Source organism: Manacus candei, unplaced genomic scaffold (genome assembly GCF_025592945.1).
Source record: "Manacus candei isolate 608988 ecotype Guabito, Panama unplaced genomic scaffold, ASM2559294v1 h1tg000086l, whole genome shotgun sequence".
Classification (NCBI taxonomy): Eukaryota; Metazoa; Chordata; class Aves; order Passeriformes; family Pipridae; genus Manacus; species Manacus candei.
Window position 1 is genome coordinate 7646227 of NW_026138134.1, and position 16101 is coordinate 7662327.

General features: G+C 51.4%; 2 protein-coding genes across 4 annotated transcripts in view; one reads left to right on the plus strand and one right to left on the minus strand.

Annotated features, from left to right (window-relative positions):
- The window catches only part of BCL9L (BCL9 like), a 62705-nt gene extending 57363 nt beyond the window's left edge, over positions 1 to 5342 (plus strand). For all 3 annotated transcript variants that reach the window (XM_051812336.1, XM_051812335.1, XM_051812337.1), the window contains exon 8: positions 717 to 5342. In XM_051812336.1, coding sequence (XP_051668296.1) covers positions 717 to 1876 — 1160 coding nt within the window. In that variant the 3' untranslated portion in view covers positions 1877 to 5342. The remainder of the gene's footprint in view (positions 1 to 716) is intronic.
- On the minus strand, positions 4386 to 16080 carry CXCR5 (C-X-C motif chemokine receptor 5). The gene is made up of 2 exons (XM_051812369.1): positions 13803 to 16080; positions 4386 to 9269 (listed from the first exon to the last, which is right to left on the minus strand). Exons 1-2 carry the CDS (start codon positions 13935 to 13937, stop codon positions 8193 to 8195), a joined length of 1212 nt encoding a protein of 403 aa, XP_051668329.1. The 5' UTR covers positions 13938 to 16080; the 3' UTR covers positions 4386 to 8192.
- Between the last annotated feature and the right edge of the window lie 21 nt (positions 16081 to 16101).

Consider the following 16101-nt stretch of genomic DNA (forward strand, 5'->3'; position numbering starts at 1 on the left):
TTTTTGTCACTTGGTGACCAGCCCAAAGGGGAATTCCAGTGTGCTTTACCACTTGATTTAGGGGTTTAAAGCTGTCTGATAAATATTTTTGGCAGTTTTCAAAATGAAAAATCAACTTTTTGACTCTTTCACTGCTGAGCAGTCACTTAGGTTGACTGCAGGCATGCAAATGCATTGGCTGCCTCCACAGGCATGGATGGCTCTGCTGTTCCGATGTCCCACCCGGACATCACCCGTGTTGGGCTGCCCACTCTTCTGCTTTTTTCCTCCTCACTGCCCAAGGTTGTGTGGCCACCGGAGCTTGCTGGGCGGTGTGAACCCTGCAGCCCACAGTGCTGAAGGGTCACTCCTCGGTGCCTTCCAGGTAGCTGGGAGCCTTGCTGGGAGCCCTGCTGAGACCATGGTGTAGGGCTGTCCCAACACACCAAACCAGGATTCTAAAATCAGGGGGCTGTAAGAAGCTACAAATCCAGCATGGGACTGGATGAAGCTGAAAGATCTCTCTGGTGCTTGTGGGCTTAGGGAGCTGGAGTCTGGGTGCTTTTTTTCTGATATTGGTGCTTTGCAAGCCCATCTTGCAGCTCCTTACTAAGCATCACTCTCCATGCTCAGGGAATTCTGAGCAGGAGTGCTTGGCAAGCTTTCAGGATGTGGATTTTGCAACCCGAAGAGATCTGAGAGGAGGGATAACTCTTCTCTCTTTTTTCTGTTCTTAGGTGTGACGGGGAATCAGCCAAATCAACTGCACTTGAACTCTGTGGCACCTGGATCCTCTCAGAGCCCCATGGGAATGAACCTGCCTGGTCAGCAGCCCCTCTCCCACGAACCGCCCCCCACCTCCATGATGTCCTCCCCAAACCCTCTGGGCTCCAACATTCCTATGCACCCGAGTGGGCCAGGGGCAGGCGTGCCCCCCCAGAACCCCATGATGATGCCCCCGGGTCCCCAGGACTCGTTGAACCAGCAGTGTGGCCCTGTGCCCAACAGTTCACAGATGATTCCTTCTAACCAGCTCGTGTTCCCCCGCATGCAGCAGCCCCACAACGCCATGGCATCTCCTGCTGGAGGCATGCCCATAGCCCCCGGTGCGGGAGGTGGCCCTGGGATGCAGCAGCATTACCCACCAGGGATGCCCTTGCCGCCTGAGGACCTTCCCTCCCAGCAGCCTGGCCAGATGCCCCCTCAGCAGCACATGATGGGCAAGAACATCCCTCCTCGGATTGGCGAGCCCTACCCGCCCGTGCTTCCCGGGGTGGCATCGGTGCTGAACGACCCCGAGCTCAGCGAGGTCATCCGCCCCACACCCACAGGGATCCCTGAATTTGATCTGTCCAGGATCATCCCATCAGAGAAGCCAAGCAGCACCTTGCAGTATTTCCCCAAGAGCGACAGCCAGGCGCCGAAATCTCAGCCTTCCAACCTTCACCTCATGAACCTGCAGAACATGATGGCTGAGCAGCCCCCGGTGCGGCCAGGTATGAATGCCCCCAGCCTCCCCGGGCAGCAGGGCGTGCAGAGGGGACTCAGCATGCCCATGTGCCATCCTGGACAAATGCCCATGCTGGGCAGGACAGGCATACCACCCCAGCAAGGCATGATGGGCAACAGCATGCATCAGGGCATGATGTCTCCACAGCAGAGCCTGATGGCCCAGCAGAATTTCATGCTGATGCAGGCCAAACAGAGGAGCATGTCTGTGTCAGGGGAGATGTATGCCCAGACAGGACATATGATGTCACCTCAGGGCTCTCTCATGGGGCCCCCGCCTCAGCAGAACCTCATGGTCACGCACCAGATGAGGCAGAGGAGTGTCTCCCTGGACAGCCAGATGAGTTACATCCCCGGGCCTGGGAACATGGCAAACTTGCCTTTCTAACCCCGGCTGGCTCTCAGGGCTGGGGAGGGGACTGGGCTGCCTCTACAAACATTTTTAAACCTTTCTGCAGGGGAGGGTTGGGGGCCAATGTCAGTGGAGGACACCACGTGGGATGCTTTTCATATTGGATTCGCCTCTACACAGAAAACCATATGTGCAGTAAACTTGATGTGAATTGGGTTTCTTTTTCCTTTCTTTTTTGGGGAAGGGGAGGGTGGAGGGGCTGGGAGTGGGGCTGTTACTTTGAACCCTGAGTGGAGACTAGGGACATCCAGACCCTGTGTCAGTTTGTAAAGTTTTCACTTACGGTTTTCCTCTGTCAAGTGTTTTTCTTTCCCTTTTTTTCCTCTCTTTTTCTTTTTTTCTTTTTTTTTTTCCTTTTTTTCCTTCCTTTTTAAGCAACCAAAATGTGCAAGAGGGTTTTTGGAACTAGCTGTAAATAGGTCGCTGGGAAAGGCGAAACTTGTGCTGGTTTTTAATTGTTCTGTATTTCTGTGTTTTAATAGAAGCCTCAAAACATGTTTTAAAAAACAGAAACAGAAAAACATGCTAAAGGCAACAGTGTACAAGGATTGAAGACTCTCCTTGAGGGGGGGAGGGAGGAGGATCCCCAGGGTGCACAGGATGTTGAGAGATCCCATTGTAGAGTGACTCTGTGTCAGACCTGTGTTGTTCATGCATCTGGATGGTTTGCATGTGCGAGGGGGGCGGGGGATGTAGTGTCATGCAGATCTCAGGCCCCTGTGGATACTCTGCTGAGTGCACAAACACAACCACCACCAAGAGCTGTGGCCCTGGTGAAACGCTGCTGATGCTCATCTGGCAGGACAGAGGCCACAGCTTCGTGGGATGCAGCTGTTGCTGCTCTGTGGAGAAGCTGCTGTGGCAGCTGGGGATGCTGGGGAGCATTCTCCCTTCAGCTGGAGAATTGGTGAGGATTTGGCTTCGCAGATGATAACGTGCTGGACCCAAAGGTCTTGACCAACCCTGTCACCTCTCTCCCTCCTCTTCCCTTCCTACTGTGTCCCCTGGTGGCAGGTGTTACGGTGTGTAGGGACCGATGGGTTCCGAGGTGAGTGAGGTGATGCATTTCGCTGCTTCCAGGAGAGGCTAGCTAGGAACCCTGCTCTTCTGCAGCCTTCCTACACCAGTCCATGACCCATACATCACTGTCTGCCATTGTCCTGCGCCCCCTCTCCTGTTGAATGCTCTCCCAGGTCTTCCTCATGCTTGTTGGTCCTTCTCCTCCAGAGTTTCGCAGGCAGTCTTTGTTCCATCTCGCCCTGAGCTACTGGCAGCAGCCCTGCCCTGTGGCACAGGAGAGGTCCAGCTGTTGAAGAGGACCTGTCCCTGCGTGCAATACTCCACTTTAGTGTAAGTCTTGTTTGGTGTCAGTGGCGCGGCCATTCTGTGTTTCAGACAGAAGAGGCTGAAGATGCATTGCAATCCCTCATTCCCAAGCTGGCAGAAGTGTGCCATTTGGACAACTCTGGCTTTTCTGGATGTGCTCCATCCTCCCCATCTTGCACTCCATAAGGTCTTCCTGCACACGGTCCTGATGGTCTGTCCTGTGTTTGTTCACGGAGGGGAATGTGGGGTGATGTGCGCACACTTCTGTACTCATAGCGGTGTCTCTGGACCTCTGCAGGGACCCCATTCCAGCATCCAGCGGTGAACTTGGGGCACACAGCTGCCGGGGGAACACCGCTTGGAGGATTATCTCTGCAGAGCCAGACTTAGCACACTCTTATAACAGAGCTCACCTTTCCCAGCTTGGTACTGCAGGGAGGAGAGGGCTTTGGAAAGGGAGATTGTCAAGTAGCGAGTGAACAGCAACACTTTTCACCATCTTGCAAGCTGTTTGGACAGGTTGGTGGGTGCTGAAACGTCAGCCCAGCAGCTCTCTCGATCCAGTCTGTGAGAAGATGGAGTCACAAAGTCCAGTTAGGAATACCTGGAAGCTTTGGGGCATTGTGTAGCGAGCAGTACTGGGTAAGAAGCATGGGTCTGGATTTGAGGAAGAATCTTGCTTTGGTCTCCTGCTTTGTAGGGGTTTGTTGTGTATGATGTGAGCAAGTAGCGGTTTTTGAGGTGATAAAACAGGCAGTGGTCATGCCTGCCTTTGCAGTTGGAGCAGAGGAATAATCTTCAGCTCAGGCTTTGGACCTGACCATGTTAGCTGGTTGGATTCTCCATCCTTCCAGTGTGTTCACATGGGAGGATGTGGCTCAAACAGATGTAGCTCTTTCTAAGCTTGACTTGCCTGAAAGGCTGTGGCTTCTCTTGGCTGCACTTTGGGGTGTTGGCTGCTGGTAGTTTCTCGTAAACATCCAAATACCAATTACAGCCTCAAACCTTGCTCATTACCCACCAGCTAGTCTTGGCTAATTTGAAGCCATAACATTTTCTATATGGAAGTTTTTTGTTTGTCTGTAGACAGCTGTTGTTTTAGCCCGGTTGAGATCTCCACGTGTTCGTACCTTCCCTGTTGTCCTTTTTGCCCAACCTGACACAGAAGTTGCTTGGGGCTTGCAGTCCTGTCTTTGTGGGCAGCGTGTTGTCCCTGCTCAGCCGGAGCCCCCAGGCTGCAGCCCCCAGGTTGTGCAGGACTCAGGAGGCTGGTGCTGGCTGCTCGTGGGGACGGGGCAGTGCAGTGCTATTTCTGCCTGGCAACAGAAGGAACACCTGTCCTTCGGTGACAAATAAGAAGCAAAGCCTTTTGACTCAGCAGCCCTGGATACAAAAGGGAAATCCCAATACTAGGTCAGAGCTGAGGATTCTAGAGCAGCAGTCGATGCTCTTCTGCAAAATTGCACTGCCCTAGAGCCAGCCCTATCCCTACCACTGAGAGGGCTGAACAATGGGGAGAAGAAGTGCTGCCTAACACCCTTCTGCCCTGGGCACCACTCCCAACCATGTCTGTGAACAGCAGTGTGGCAGGAGTTCCTCTGGAGGCTCAGTGACAGCCAGTCTGTGTTAGACCTGGGCAAGGTTTGCCATCAGCTGGTTGCCTGCTGCCGTGACCTGTGTCTAGTCTTGTGTCTTGTAGTTTATTGCTCGACTTCTCAGCTTGAGTTCTGTGTACTGACTCCACCTAATCACAGTAGGTTTGCCCATCTTTTAGCCATGACTTCGCCATGTTTTTCCGGCTCCAAAAAAGCATATGCTGGGAAACCGCATCTTTCAGTACATCGGATAATCACGCACCCGGAATTAGCTTTCACGTTGAGGTAAAGGTGACTGACCTGTTCTCTGTCATCCCATGGAGAAATTCCCCAGTCATTTTGTACCATTATATAAATATATATATATAAATATAAATATATAAATACAATATGTGAAGACATCTTATTGGTTTTTATTTGAAACAATTTTTAGGCTTGTTTTTGGGTATCTGTGCTGCCTGTAATGTATTGACCTGTTTTATAGGTGCCTTTTTATTAAAAAGACAAATTTCAAAACCTGACCTTGTGCCTGTCTTTTTCCACGTGATTTTCCATGGGACTGCAGTGGGGACAAGAGGGTGCAAGAGCTGCTGGGAGGGTTGCGTGGGCATCGGGGGAGCCCTTTCTCTGCAGCGCTCCCAGGCACGCGTTCATTCATGCGTTGCTGGCTCGTGCTCACGCATGCACGCTCTGCTGCCCGCCACAGCCCTGTGATCATCGTGCGCGTGTAGCAGGATGCTCTGCTGAAACACCCCAGCTCTGCCTCCTGGGAGACTTGGTTACCCTGCAGGAAATGCAGAGCAGTGTGCTGTTGTGAGTTTTTGTGTCCTTGTCTTTGGGGTTGCCTTCAGCAGACCAAGGCTTTCTCTGGGTTGTCTGCTGGAGCCTTGTTTGCAGAGCATGGTCCAGGGCTGGGGGTGCAGAGTGTGTGCTGTGGATGGTGGTGAGATTGCCTTCCCACACGCCACTTCCCCACTCCCTGCAAGAGCCACCTTGGAGCTCCCCTGGGCTCAGTGCCTCTTCCTGGTGGCCTGGGTGGGCAGAGTACGTCTGCCTCACTTGGTAGCAGTGGAATAGGGGCTGAGCTGAGCTCCACAGGGGAGCCTGAAGGTTTGTGTGCCTGAGGGCTGTGGTGTCTGGGGGTGGCTCTGGTGGCATGAGCGCTTAGCAGGGAAGCCCGCTCTGGGCCGTGTGACAGCCATGCAAACTTTGAGGAGGCAGCAAGGGTTTCATTGAGTGGAAAGCCCAGCTTCCTCTGTGGTGAAGGAAAGTTCCTCTTGCTTTCTTGTCACCATTCAGCAGGTTGGCTGCAGGCAGCTGTGGGAGGAGCAACAGCTGCTCTTTGGGGAAGGGTCTGCCAGCTCTGAGCCAAGCCATTCCCAGGCTGGCTGAACCAAATGTGGGTGCAAGGGCAGCTTTCCACTTGGGTTAGCAACTGCTGTAAAACTGGGGCAGCAGGTGCTCCAGTTGGTGGAAGAGGCTCTGGAAAGCAGACAGCTAATGTAGATCTGGAACTGACTCTGAACACAGCAGGGCATTCTGTGGCACCAGTGAAGGGGAATCTGAACAGGGTGGTCTTGTGAGCCCTGTGGTCCCCATGTGGGAACAGCAGTGCTTGTCAGAAAGGTGATGTCTGCCCACTCAGTGCTCTCTGATGCGTTTCCCTCGAGAAAGTGACATGACTGCAGACAACTGCTTACAAGCACTATCCATGAGAAGGTGTTTCCTTCAATTGTTTATTACAGCTTACATCAAACATTTCTAAAGGTTTGTACATACCAGTACTAAAAACTATAGTAACAATAGATGTGTAATCAATCTGTTCACTCTTACTTTGTGTGCAGATTTTCTTTTTACTTTGTGACCACTGTAAGAATTTTACACTCTGACTGTTCATTTCTTCAGTAACAGTTTTATGTATTTGGAAACACAGTTTCATCAGAACCTGCTGGGGAGGTGTTTACAATGCATCTGCAATGGGTCTGCTCACTGGTACAACCATGGAGAACACGAGGACAGGCTAAAGAGAGCTGCTCTTCCTCTGCTGCATGTGCATGCTTGAACAATTACAGTCACCATTATTTGCAGGTTTCATCTTTGAAGATGCAGCACTGCAGGAAATGGTGGACTGCCTTATACTTGGTGAGTTTTCTCCTGAAGTCACAATGTGAGAACGAGCTATTGAGTTCTCTAGCTGAGCCAGACTGAGGTAACGGTAACCCCTTCCATAATGCCTGGTCTTTTTAGAAGGGCCCTTGGGTATAGTGAAGTTCAGCTGCAGTTCAGGGCAAGATCACCACCCAGGTTTGTTCTCTGTACACCTGGATGCACTTAATCTCTGAAAGCCCTGTTGAGGAAAAATAGCAGAAAGCACAGTGCAAAGCAAAATGCTGCATTTCCTCTCGCCTCTCTAAAAACAAAGAGAAATTATGCAAACGAGCTCTTTTCCTTACTTTGGGGCAGTGGGTCTCCTTGCTCTCAGAACCCACAAATTGCCATACAGTGAGCTGAAAGAAAAGTTACACCTTCACACTTACAAAGCGGTGTGGTTTCTGTCCCCTGTGCAGGGTCACAAGACAGAAGCCATCTCTTCAAATGGTGTTTTTCCTTAAAGGAAAACTTTTGCATAGTCAGGCAGTCAGTTCAGCAGCCACTCACAGAAGATCTTAACAGCAGTAAAACAGATCAAATGATGCAACTGGTGTCAGGAAAGGAGTCTGTGACAGTCAAATCTGTAAGTCTGTGGGAGGACCTGCTGGCATGAGCTGTGTCGGGCAGGTGAATGTGTCATGGCTGGCTGGGGGGGATGTCATGCAGCAGGAGGACAATGTTGCAGTCAGAGAGTGTTCAGCACTGTATGCCCATGCTATGCGATTGAGCTCTACAGCCCCCATCAGTCCTACCTGCATCTCTCTTTCCAGTTGCTGCTTCCTTTGGGCGTGTCTGTACCAACCTGAGCTTGTGAAATGGAGACCTGCTTAGCTTAGTTGGCTGTACTTTTTTCCTTGCCCCTGGCACCCCAGTCTTGTGCCTGGCTTCATGCACAGGATGCCTGCAGAGTCACCGTTTTGAGAGAGAGGTGGGAGTGTCAGTTCAACCCACTTGGGTTCATCCAGCCCCACGAGAGTGACCACTGGACAGCCAGCATTCACCAACAGCTGCCAGGCAGATCTCTACAGGTACGAGAACCAGGAGGAGCCAGGCAAGGTATCTGATGGGATTCGGGTGTTCAGTGGCTATTGGACCTGTTTCCTGAGGAGCAAAGAAAAGTGGTGGGGATCCTTGTGAAACTTGTAACTGAGACCACAGCAAGTACGCCACTAGGAAGGAAAGCCCTAGGCCAGTTCTGTCCTGCAGGCAGCCTTTTCCAGCTAGAAGGTGGAGATGGAGGTGGTGTTATCGGAATCAATCCCACTACCCTTCCTTGTCACCTCCAGGATCTCCTGCAGGGTCTCCTGGCTTATGCAGCCAAGCTCCTGCAGGATCCGGAAGAAGTCATTACGGAACTTTACTCCAATGAAGGCATAGAGGATGGGGTTGAGGCAGCAGTGTGTGAAGCCAATGGCCTCTGTCACCATGATGGCTGTGTCCAGCTGGTCTTCCAGGAGGCAGTTCTTGGTGAAGGCTTCTAGCTTGGTAAGTGTGTTCAGGAAGATGACGATGTGGTACGGGCTCCAGCAGAGCAGGAAGATTCCTGTCACCAGGATGGCCACACGGACAGCTTTCTGCCTCTGCAGGCGCTGGGACTGACAGAGCACCCGGACAATGGCCATGTAGCAGTAACACATGACCAGCAGGGGCACAAAGAAGCCCACAGTGTGGTAGAGGAAGCGAGTTGCCAGCCAGGCATTGTTGCCATCGATCCCAACCTCTGGAAAATAGCAAATGCTGCGGTTGCTGTCGTCTGTCCAGACTTCCATGAAGATGAGATCGGGTAAAGTCAGAAGCAGTGAGCAGAGCCAGACAGCCGTGCAGGTGAGATGGATGGAGTGAGCTCTGCGTTTGCGGTAGGTGTGGATTGCATAGACGATGGCCAGGTAACGGTCCACCGCGATGCACCCCAGCAGCATGCTACTGCAGTAGAAATTGATCTTGTGGACAGCACTGAGTATCTTGCAGAGGAACTTCCCAAATACCCACCCAGCCAAGCTCTCTACCACGCTGAACGGGAAGGTAAGCAACAGTGCCAGGTTGGCCAGGGTGAGATGGAAAAGGAAGTTTTCCGTGGTGGTGCGAGACCGCTTGAACCTCTCTAAAATGACCAGGACCAGAGCATTGCCTACAGTCCCCAACATGAACATCAGCAGATAGATGAGGGGCATGAAGACCTTTCTGAAGGGGTCTCTCTGGTTGCCGACCACTGATGAGGCTGGGTTGAAGCAAAAGTAGCCCTCCAAAGAAGGGGTGGTGTTCTCAGCTTCGTAGTACCCACTCAGTTCCACCTGGCTCTGGAGAATAAGAGAGTATTGTTAACCGAGGGGAGTTTCTGGACACAAGAACCCAGTCCCTCAGCTGCACCTGGCAGACTTAGAGTGGAGCATCCCCACGTCCTGCAGCCCACCTGCATCAGGAGCGGGTGCTGCCTGTCTGCAGTGTGATGACCTTGGAGGTCCTCCCAGTGCCAGGAGGTGCAGCAGCCTGTGGAGAGGGTTGTCTCCATCTCTGACAGCAAGAGCTGCTCAGGTTCTAATCTCTAACTAGCATATTTGGTGATGTTCTGGTGTCCAGTCAAATGACCAGTTTCATCATCTGGTTCTTGCCAGTTTACCTGCTGGTGGCTCTTGCTTCCTCATACAGCATGGAACGTTCCTCTACCAGCTTTCCTGATGTTTTCTACCCATTTCTGATACGGACTGCCCCTGTCCTGCCTGCTGCCAGGTACAAAGGTGGTGGGATTGCACTGACCACCTTCTCCTCAGAGGCCTGGGAGCTACCTGGGGCAGAGCAAGGTAAGGGGCAAGAGCAAGCAGCAGCTATCCTTGAGATTGCTTTCCACACGCTCAGAGAAAGGTGTGGGGCAGGCGTTCAGCATGGCTGGAGGAAAGCCTCTGAGGCACTGCGGTGCCATAGCTAGAGGAATGGATGCTGCAGAGAGAAATCTGTTCTGTTGGTAAACCTTGCAGTTCTGAATTAATTGCAGTCAGAGCAGGAAACACGATTGAAAACACCACCCAGACCCTAGGCTGGTACCCGGTAAGGAAAGTGCAATAGAGCTGCCACAAACGTGATTTGCTCTTGGCCTGCTGGATCTTCTTGCCAGGTGAGCAGCCCGTACTGGGGCTGAGGCTGCGGGCAAGTATCAAGTGCTGGGAAGCTGGAATTGCACTCAGGATGAACTTCCTGGACAGTGGGCACACTCCAGCTGGCCTTGGGCACCTTGCAGAAGTTGGGTGTTCACAAAAGCAAAGGGCTGGGATGAGCACAAAAAGAGAGCAGTGCAGGAGGCTTGTGGCAAGCTGAAAAATTAGTGACAAGTGGGAAGAGCTCAGCAGCAGTCACCCTGAGGTCCCCCACCCACACCCTCTCCAGAGACTTGTGCTGAGACTTCAGTGTCAACCACAGCGGAAGTCTCTGCTTGCTGCTTTCATACCTTTCACTGCCAGCTGCAGCCGTTTGCACCTGCTGCTCCTTCCCTCCTCTGCCAAAGTTCCCGTCTAAAAATACCAGCCCTGCTTCATACAGTTTTAGAGTTGATTTTGGGGGATTTTGCTCACCCAATGTGCTACTAAGCCAAATGAGTGTGACCAGCCTGGAGTCCTGCATTGTTCCTGGCTAGGGAAGGGTGATTTATGTTTCTTCTCTCCCAGGCAGCCTTCCCTGGGCAATGCACTGGGTGCCTCCGCACGTGACTGGGGTAAAGAGGCAGTGGCAGGGCTCATCTGAACTGCTCTGCTCTGCTGCTGAAACCGTCTGCATGGCTCCAGGAGGGGCCAGGCACACTGATGGGGCAGAAGTCTATGGAGCATTACTGAACACGTAGAGCAGACAGCTGGCTCAGGGGGTCCCCCAGCAGTGGATGGTAGGAGGGCAAACAAGCCCTTGGGAAAAGTGCAGAATAGCCTTACCCAGCTCTTGCCCTCTTCCCTGGGCCTCTGCCTTTGGCTACTGCCAGAAAGAGTGCTGAGCCAGACTTTGCTCTGACCAAAGTTACTCTTGGTCTTGCCACCATCCCGTTCTCCACCAACTCTGCATCCAGGGGTGCTGTGGCTGTGCTCTGATGCCATGGTGCTTCCTCCTGAATGGGTGAGAACCAGTCCCCTCGGGGGCCAGGAATCCCCCCTACCCAAAACCTCAAACACACACCTGTCTTCCCCTAATGTGATGATGGGGCTGCAAACCTTTGGTGAAAAGCATTTTGTATTCCCAAAGAACATTTATTTTTCTGGTTAAGGATATGATTTTGGAAACTGGAGATTGCTGCTAAAGACAAAAGCTTTTAGAAATCCCTCCCAGTTATTTTTCTCCCTGGCTTGAAAACATTTCCTAGTCTGTACCCAGACCTTTTTCAGGAATTACCAACACACATAGAAACCTGCAATGTGTTGTCCAGTGCCAGATCCTTGAATCTCTTTGAGAAAAACAAGACCAACCCAAAAACCTTTGCAATTTAGTGGACTGACCAAACTAGACTGCTCAGGCTGTGCAGGTGACCATGTGGAAAACCCCAAACAAATTATATGTTGCAATGGGAAATTTCACTGGGGAGAGGTTGGAGGATTCCACCTTGGAAGGAAAAAAAAGGAAAAGATGGGAAATGTCCGGGTTTGCTGGCTGGAGTGTCAGTCCTGCCTTGGAGCCATGCCAGCACCATTGATGCTGATGGGTGGACAGCCTGGGTGGTGTTCAGTGGCTTTGGCCACTGACCAGCTTCCAGCATCACCTTGTATTTGGAGCCAGAGGTGCAGAGGCTGAGTGCCCCTATCAGACACCATCTGATTGCTGATGGGGAGCAGGTAGGGAGGGCTCTTACTGTAAAGCCACTTGCTGTGGGCAGGGGAAGCATGTGTGGAGCTGAGTCTGAGGCATCCTCTCATGCATCTCCAAGCAGAGCAGCATGTGTGGGTGGAAGAGGACAGAGATGAGTTGGAGACATGAGGATGAAAAGTCACAGTCCAGGCTGAGACAGGAAGGACAGGGACCAGAGCTGCAGGAGATACACTGATTGTGCCAAGAAGAGGATTCTGCTGTGATTCCCATTTCTAGGACTGGAAGCAGGTGGCTGCCTGATCTGTCATGGGATAAGTCAACAGTGTGTATGCAGAGGGACCTTTGAACAGGTCTCCTGCAAGACAATTGCAGCCAGATTTGGGGGTGGGAGAAAAAGTGGTGTCTCTTTCTGTAACAACTGCATACCTGGGAAGGCTGTTCCTGTGTGCTTTTTGTTCAGGGATCCCTCTACCCCTGACCCACATTCAGATTTATTCTGGTTTCTGTGTGGCAACTGTTTTTCTCAGTTCCCCACAACTGTCAGCGATCAAAACATTTGGCTGCAGAAGTGAAGCAGCTTGTGCACTATTATGGGTTTTCCATGTGAGTCATTCCCTTCTAGTCCATGCCAGGGCTGGGAGCAGCACATTTTATTCCCAAAACCTTAAAACTGAAATAGCCCACATCAATGCAATTTACTGACAGAGCTTCTGCTCATAACCTCTCTGGGTGCTGAACCAGGAAAGCTAGGAATAAGACCAAAGCCTATGGAAATGCCACATTACTGTAGTGCAGGTGCCTTTGTGCTCTTGAGTCATATTGGTCCCATTACACTGAAAACTGGCCTGCAGCACCTCAAGGGACCTGGTGGAGATCTCAATGGTTCTTCTGCACCTGTGATTTTGGTTGTCTAGGCTGCAGTTGAGGAAGGTTAGGCAAGCAAAGCATTTTTGCTATGGAGAAAGGGGGGTTATCATTTTGGGCACGTTACCTTTCCACAAGGTAACAGAGTCGATTAATCTTGGATGGTATCAAAATTTAGATGAGGCCCTCACCGTACTCACTGTGCGATACTCACTGTGAGATAAACACCCTTTTGGTGCAAACGTTCTCATAATTTTTCCTTCCACAATTGCTCAATTGGTTAAAAAATAAATTCTGAGATGATAGTGCTGCTGTGTACTTCCCCTTGGATAGCTCAACATACTCTAAAAGGTGCAGCTGCTGTCTTTCATTTGCAAACGCTGGGGAGAGAACTATGAGGCAGAATGCCTTGTGTCATTATTCCCTGTTAGAAGAACTCGCAATTTATTTTCCCCTCTTCAAAATGCCCCTCTTGTAAATATACTTTCAACAGAGTCTGTGGCAGCCTGTATGTGGAGAAGGCAAGCAGGGGTAGGAGCACGTATGGTTGTACCAAGGGTTTTCACACAGAGAGAGAGAGAAAGAGAGAGAGCGCGCACTGGATTTGCTTGGGTATTCCAATTGTGTAAGGAGACCAGACGAGGTGTACAGGGCTTTGCATACTGTGTGCAGTCATTTATACCACTGAAGGCTGGTGCAGAAGGTGCCTGGCTCAGAACGAATGTTTGATGCTGAGGTGTCGAGGGCTGCACGGGCAGCAGGGAACAGAGCCTGGGACAGGCTGGCAGTGGGTATGGGGCTGCCGGAGCCCCGCTCTCCCGGGGAGTCACCTGTCCCTTTGCAGAGGCTGTGGTCTGTCCTCATGCAAGGACAGTGCTCAGGCTAAGCGCTTGCCAGAATGGCTGTGCACAAGGCCCCGGCAGTTCGGCAGCTTTCCCCGTGGGAATATCCAGCACCCTTGGATCAGCTGCAGCCCACTGCGCTGGCTCTCCGCAAGCAACAGCCTTGTGTTTGTGGCCAAGTTGGGACTTAAGGGATGCAAGGGCTGATTGTTATGTCTTAAGAAATGGCTCAAGCTCTTCCTCTGCCAACAGGAGGGTGAGAAGATGGACAGACAGAAAACAAGTCTTTCAGCCCACCCCAGCTCTACCTGCTCTCCCCGTTATCAAGCAAAGCCAGTCCCAACTCACCAAGTCATAGGTCTCTGATGAGTAGCTGACAGGCCCCATGGTTTCAGGAGCAGGATCTGTCTCTTCTACAGAAGTTTCAACAGAAGTTCTTTTTTGGGGTGGAGTTAGTAATTTGAGTAGGAAGGGACACAGCATGTAACAATAGATTATTTGCAAGGCAAATGAGCTCCAGGCATAGTGACCTGATTGATGTAAGGATTAGCATCTAGCTTTATCATCTTTTTACTAGTACTGCAAGTTGACTTTTAAAGTACAGTTTGAAGAATCCACATTCCTTTGTTCTGTACCAGAGAAGATTCAGAACATCCTTACAGCTTCCCTGGAAACCTCCAGGGCTGTTGCCCATGGCTGTCCTTGTCCCAGGTGGTCTGAATGGCTTTGGAAAGTTCTATGCCAAGGAACACAGCAGAAACCTCCTGGATCCAGGCAAGATCTCTGGATACTCCTGGATCTCTGGAGCCATGCAGGACTTCAAAGATACCTGGAGGTGAAATGCATAGGTATAGTTTATATGACCATCACCCTCTGCCTCGAGGTCCTCTGGCTGCTTTAACCCCAGTGGCTTGTGGTTGTCTTCTGCTTCTCCTGCTGCTTTGCCCCTCGTCTGGGCTTGCGGGAACTTGAGGTGGCTTGCACAGGAAAGCGCAGGAGGGGCTGGGCAGCTGCATGACAGCAGCAAGGCCCCTTGATTTCACAAGGTAGTAAAGGATAATAAAAATGGGAAATCAAGATTTTCTCTGCTCAAGGAAATGTGTGTTTTGTTCACTGATGTTACAGCAGCAGATTCATGGTGAGAAAGCCCCAGTCTGGGTCAGCAGAGCAGGATGGCATTGCAGCTGGCATTTTGGCAGGAAGCTTTTCCTCTGTGAAGAGCTGAAGTGGTTCCACAAGCACAGTATTTCTGTGTGAAGTTGCTATGTTCTTTGTGTGACTAATAAGCACCTTTACTGGCCAGTTGGACACTACACTGACTTTCTGAGCTCTGCTGGAGAAAAGCCAGATCGTTTCTGGCTCCTGAGTCTTCTCAACTCTAATGTTTTCTGTTAGTCTTATTTGCTGTTACCATAACTAAAACTTTGTGCTACCTGCAGATGTCAGGCATGTTTCCTAATCTGTTAATTTCTGTTGTTATTTGTTCTTTCAAGATTAGAACATGCCACTTCCTGCACAACTCATTGGGAAGTGTGATACTTAGCCCCGCAAGGAGCTGAGATGAGATGCCAGCCCCCACACAGCAGGGCCAAAGCAACAGCAGGAGCAGGAGAATGAAGGTCGTGTCCAGCATCTCCCTCCATGTGTGGGGCAGTCGAAGGTTTCCCATCTATGGCTGCTGCACCCTTTGGCCAATGAGTAGCACAGCAAGAAACAGGTGAGGTGCAGTTTTCTGCTCCCTTGGCACGTGAACACCTGTCTTTTCAGGTTCCTTTTTCGCTTGCCACGCTTGGAACAGAAGCTTTGAAAAGAAAGAGGGATGCATCAGGTAGGAGAGAGGTTGGCAAGGGAGCTTCACACCAGGCTTCCCTGTGCCCCGAGGAAGGGCAGCTCGGTCCAGGGCAGCAGTCTCAGAGCAGAACAGAGTCTGCAAGGCAGCAAACAAAAGAAATCAAGGACGAGACTGCGCTGATCTTATCTCCCATGAGAACTGGGCAGGAACGTATGAAGTTATTACAGAAGAAGGGTCAGCAGGCCTGATGGAGATGACTGCGCTGTGGCTGTCAGAGGAGGGAACAGCATTGCTTCATTCCCCTGCTGTGACCCCTAGACTTCCAGTGGGGCTGAGGGCAGACACGGCCCCGCCAGCCCCTGGTGTGCCTTTGGCTGCTGGGGGTAGATAAACAACCACCCCGCGACAGCTGTAGATGTGAGGAACGAGATAAAAGCAGCCATGTCAGGGGAAATGAACTTCCCTCCCTGTCTTTTTGTGCCTATTTTGGAAAACATCTGAACAAAAATTTGTCGGCAAAGCAGTTTTGGAATTACGAGCATTTTTAGGCTACTGTTTTTAAGATCATGTTCCCATTGTGGTCCGGTTTGTCAAAATCTGTGTTTAAGGAACAGCCAGCCGTCTGAAAGGGAATGGCAATTCCCAGGCCTGCCGCGGTCGGAGGTTACAGCTCCTGCCCGCTGAGGGTCAGCCTTTTGTTCCTACATTTGTTTTCGCTGTGTTTTAATGACTACAGAGCGAAGCCACGCTAACTTTCCAAGCCTTTTCTTCAGAAACAGCAGGGCCGCGACTGACCAGCCTGGATGAGGGACCGGGATGAGGGACGGGCGGGGCCAGCGCTGTCACGTGACGCGC

Bases quoted from the DNA above. Each gene is read 5' to 3' on its own strand.
- CXCR5 (XM_051812369.1), bottom strand. From the start codon at position 13,937: ATGCTGTGTCCCTTCCTACTCAAATTACTAACTCCACCCCAAAAAAGA. The intron at 9,270-13,802 runs GTGAGTTGGGAC...CTTATTCTCCAG, and splicing joins CATCAGAGACCTATGACTTG to AGCCAGGTGGAACTGAGTGG.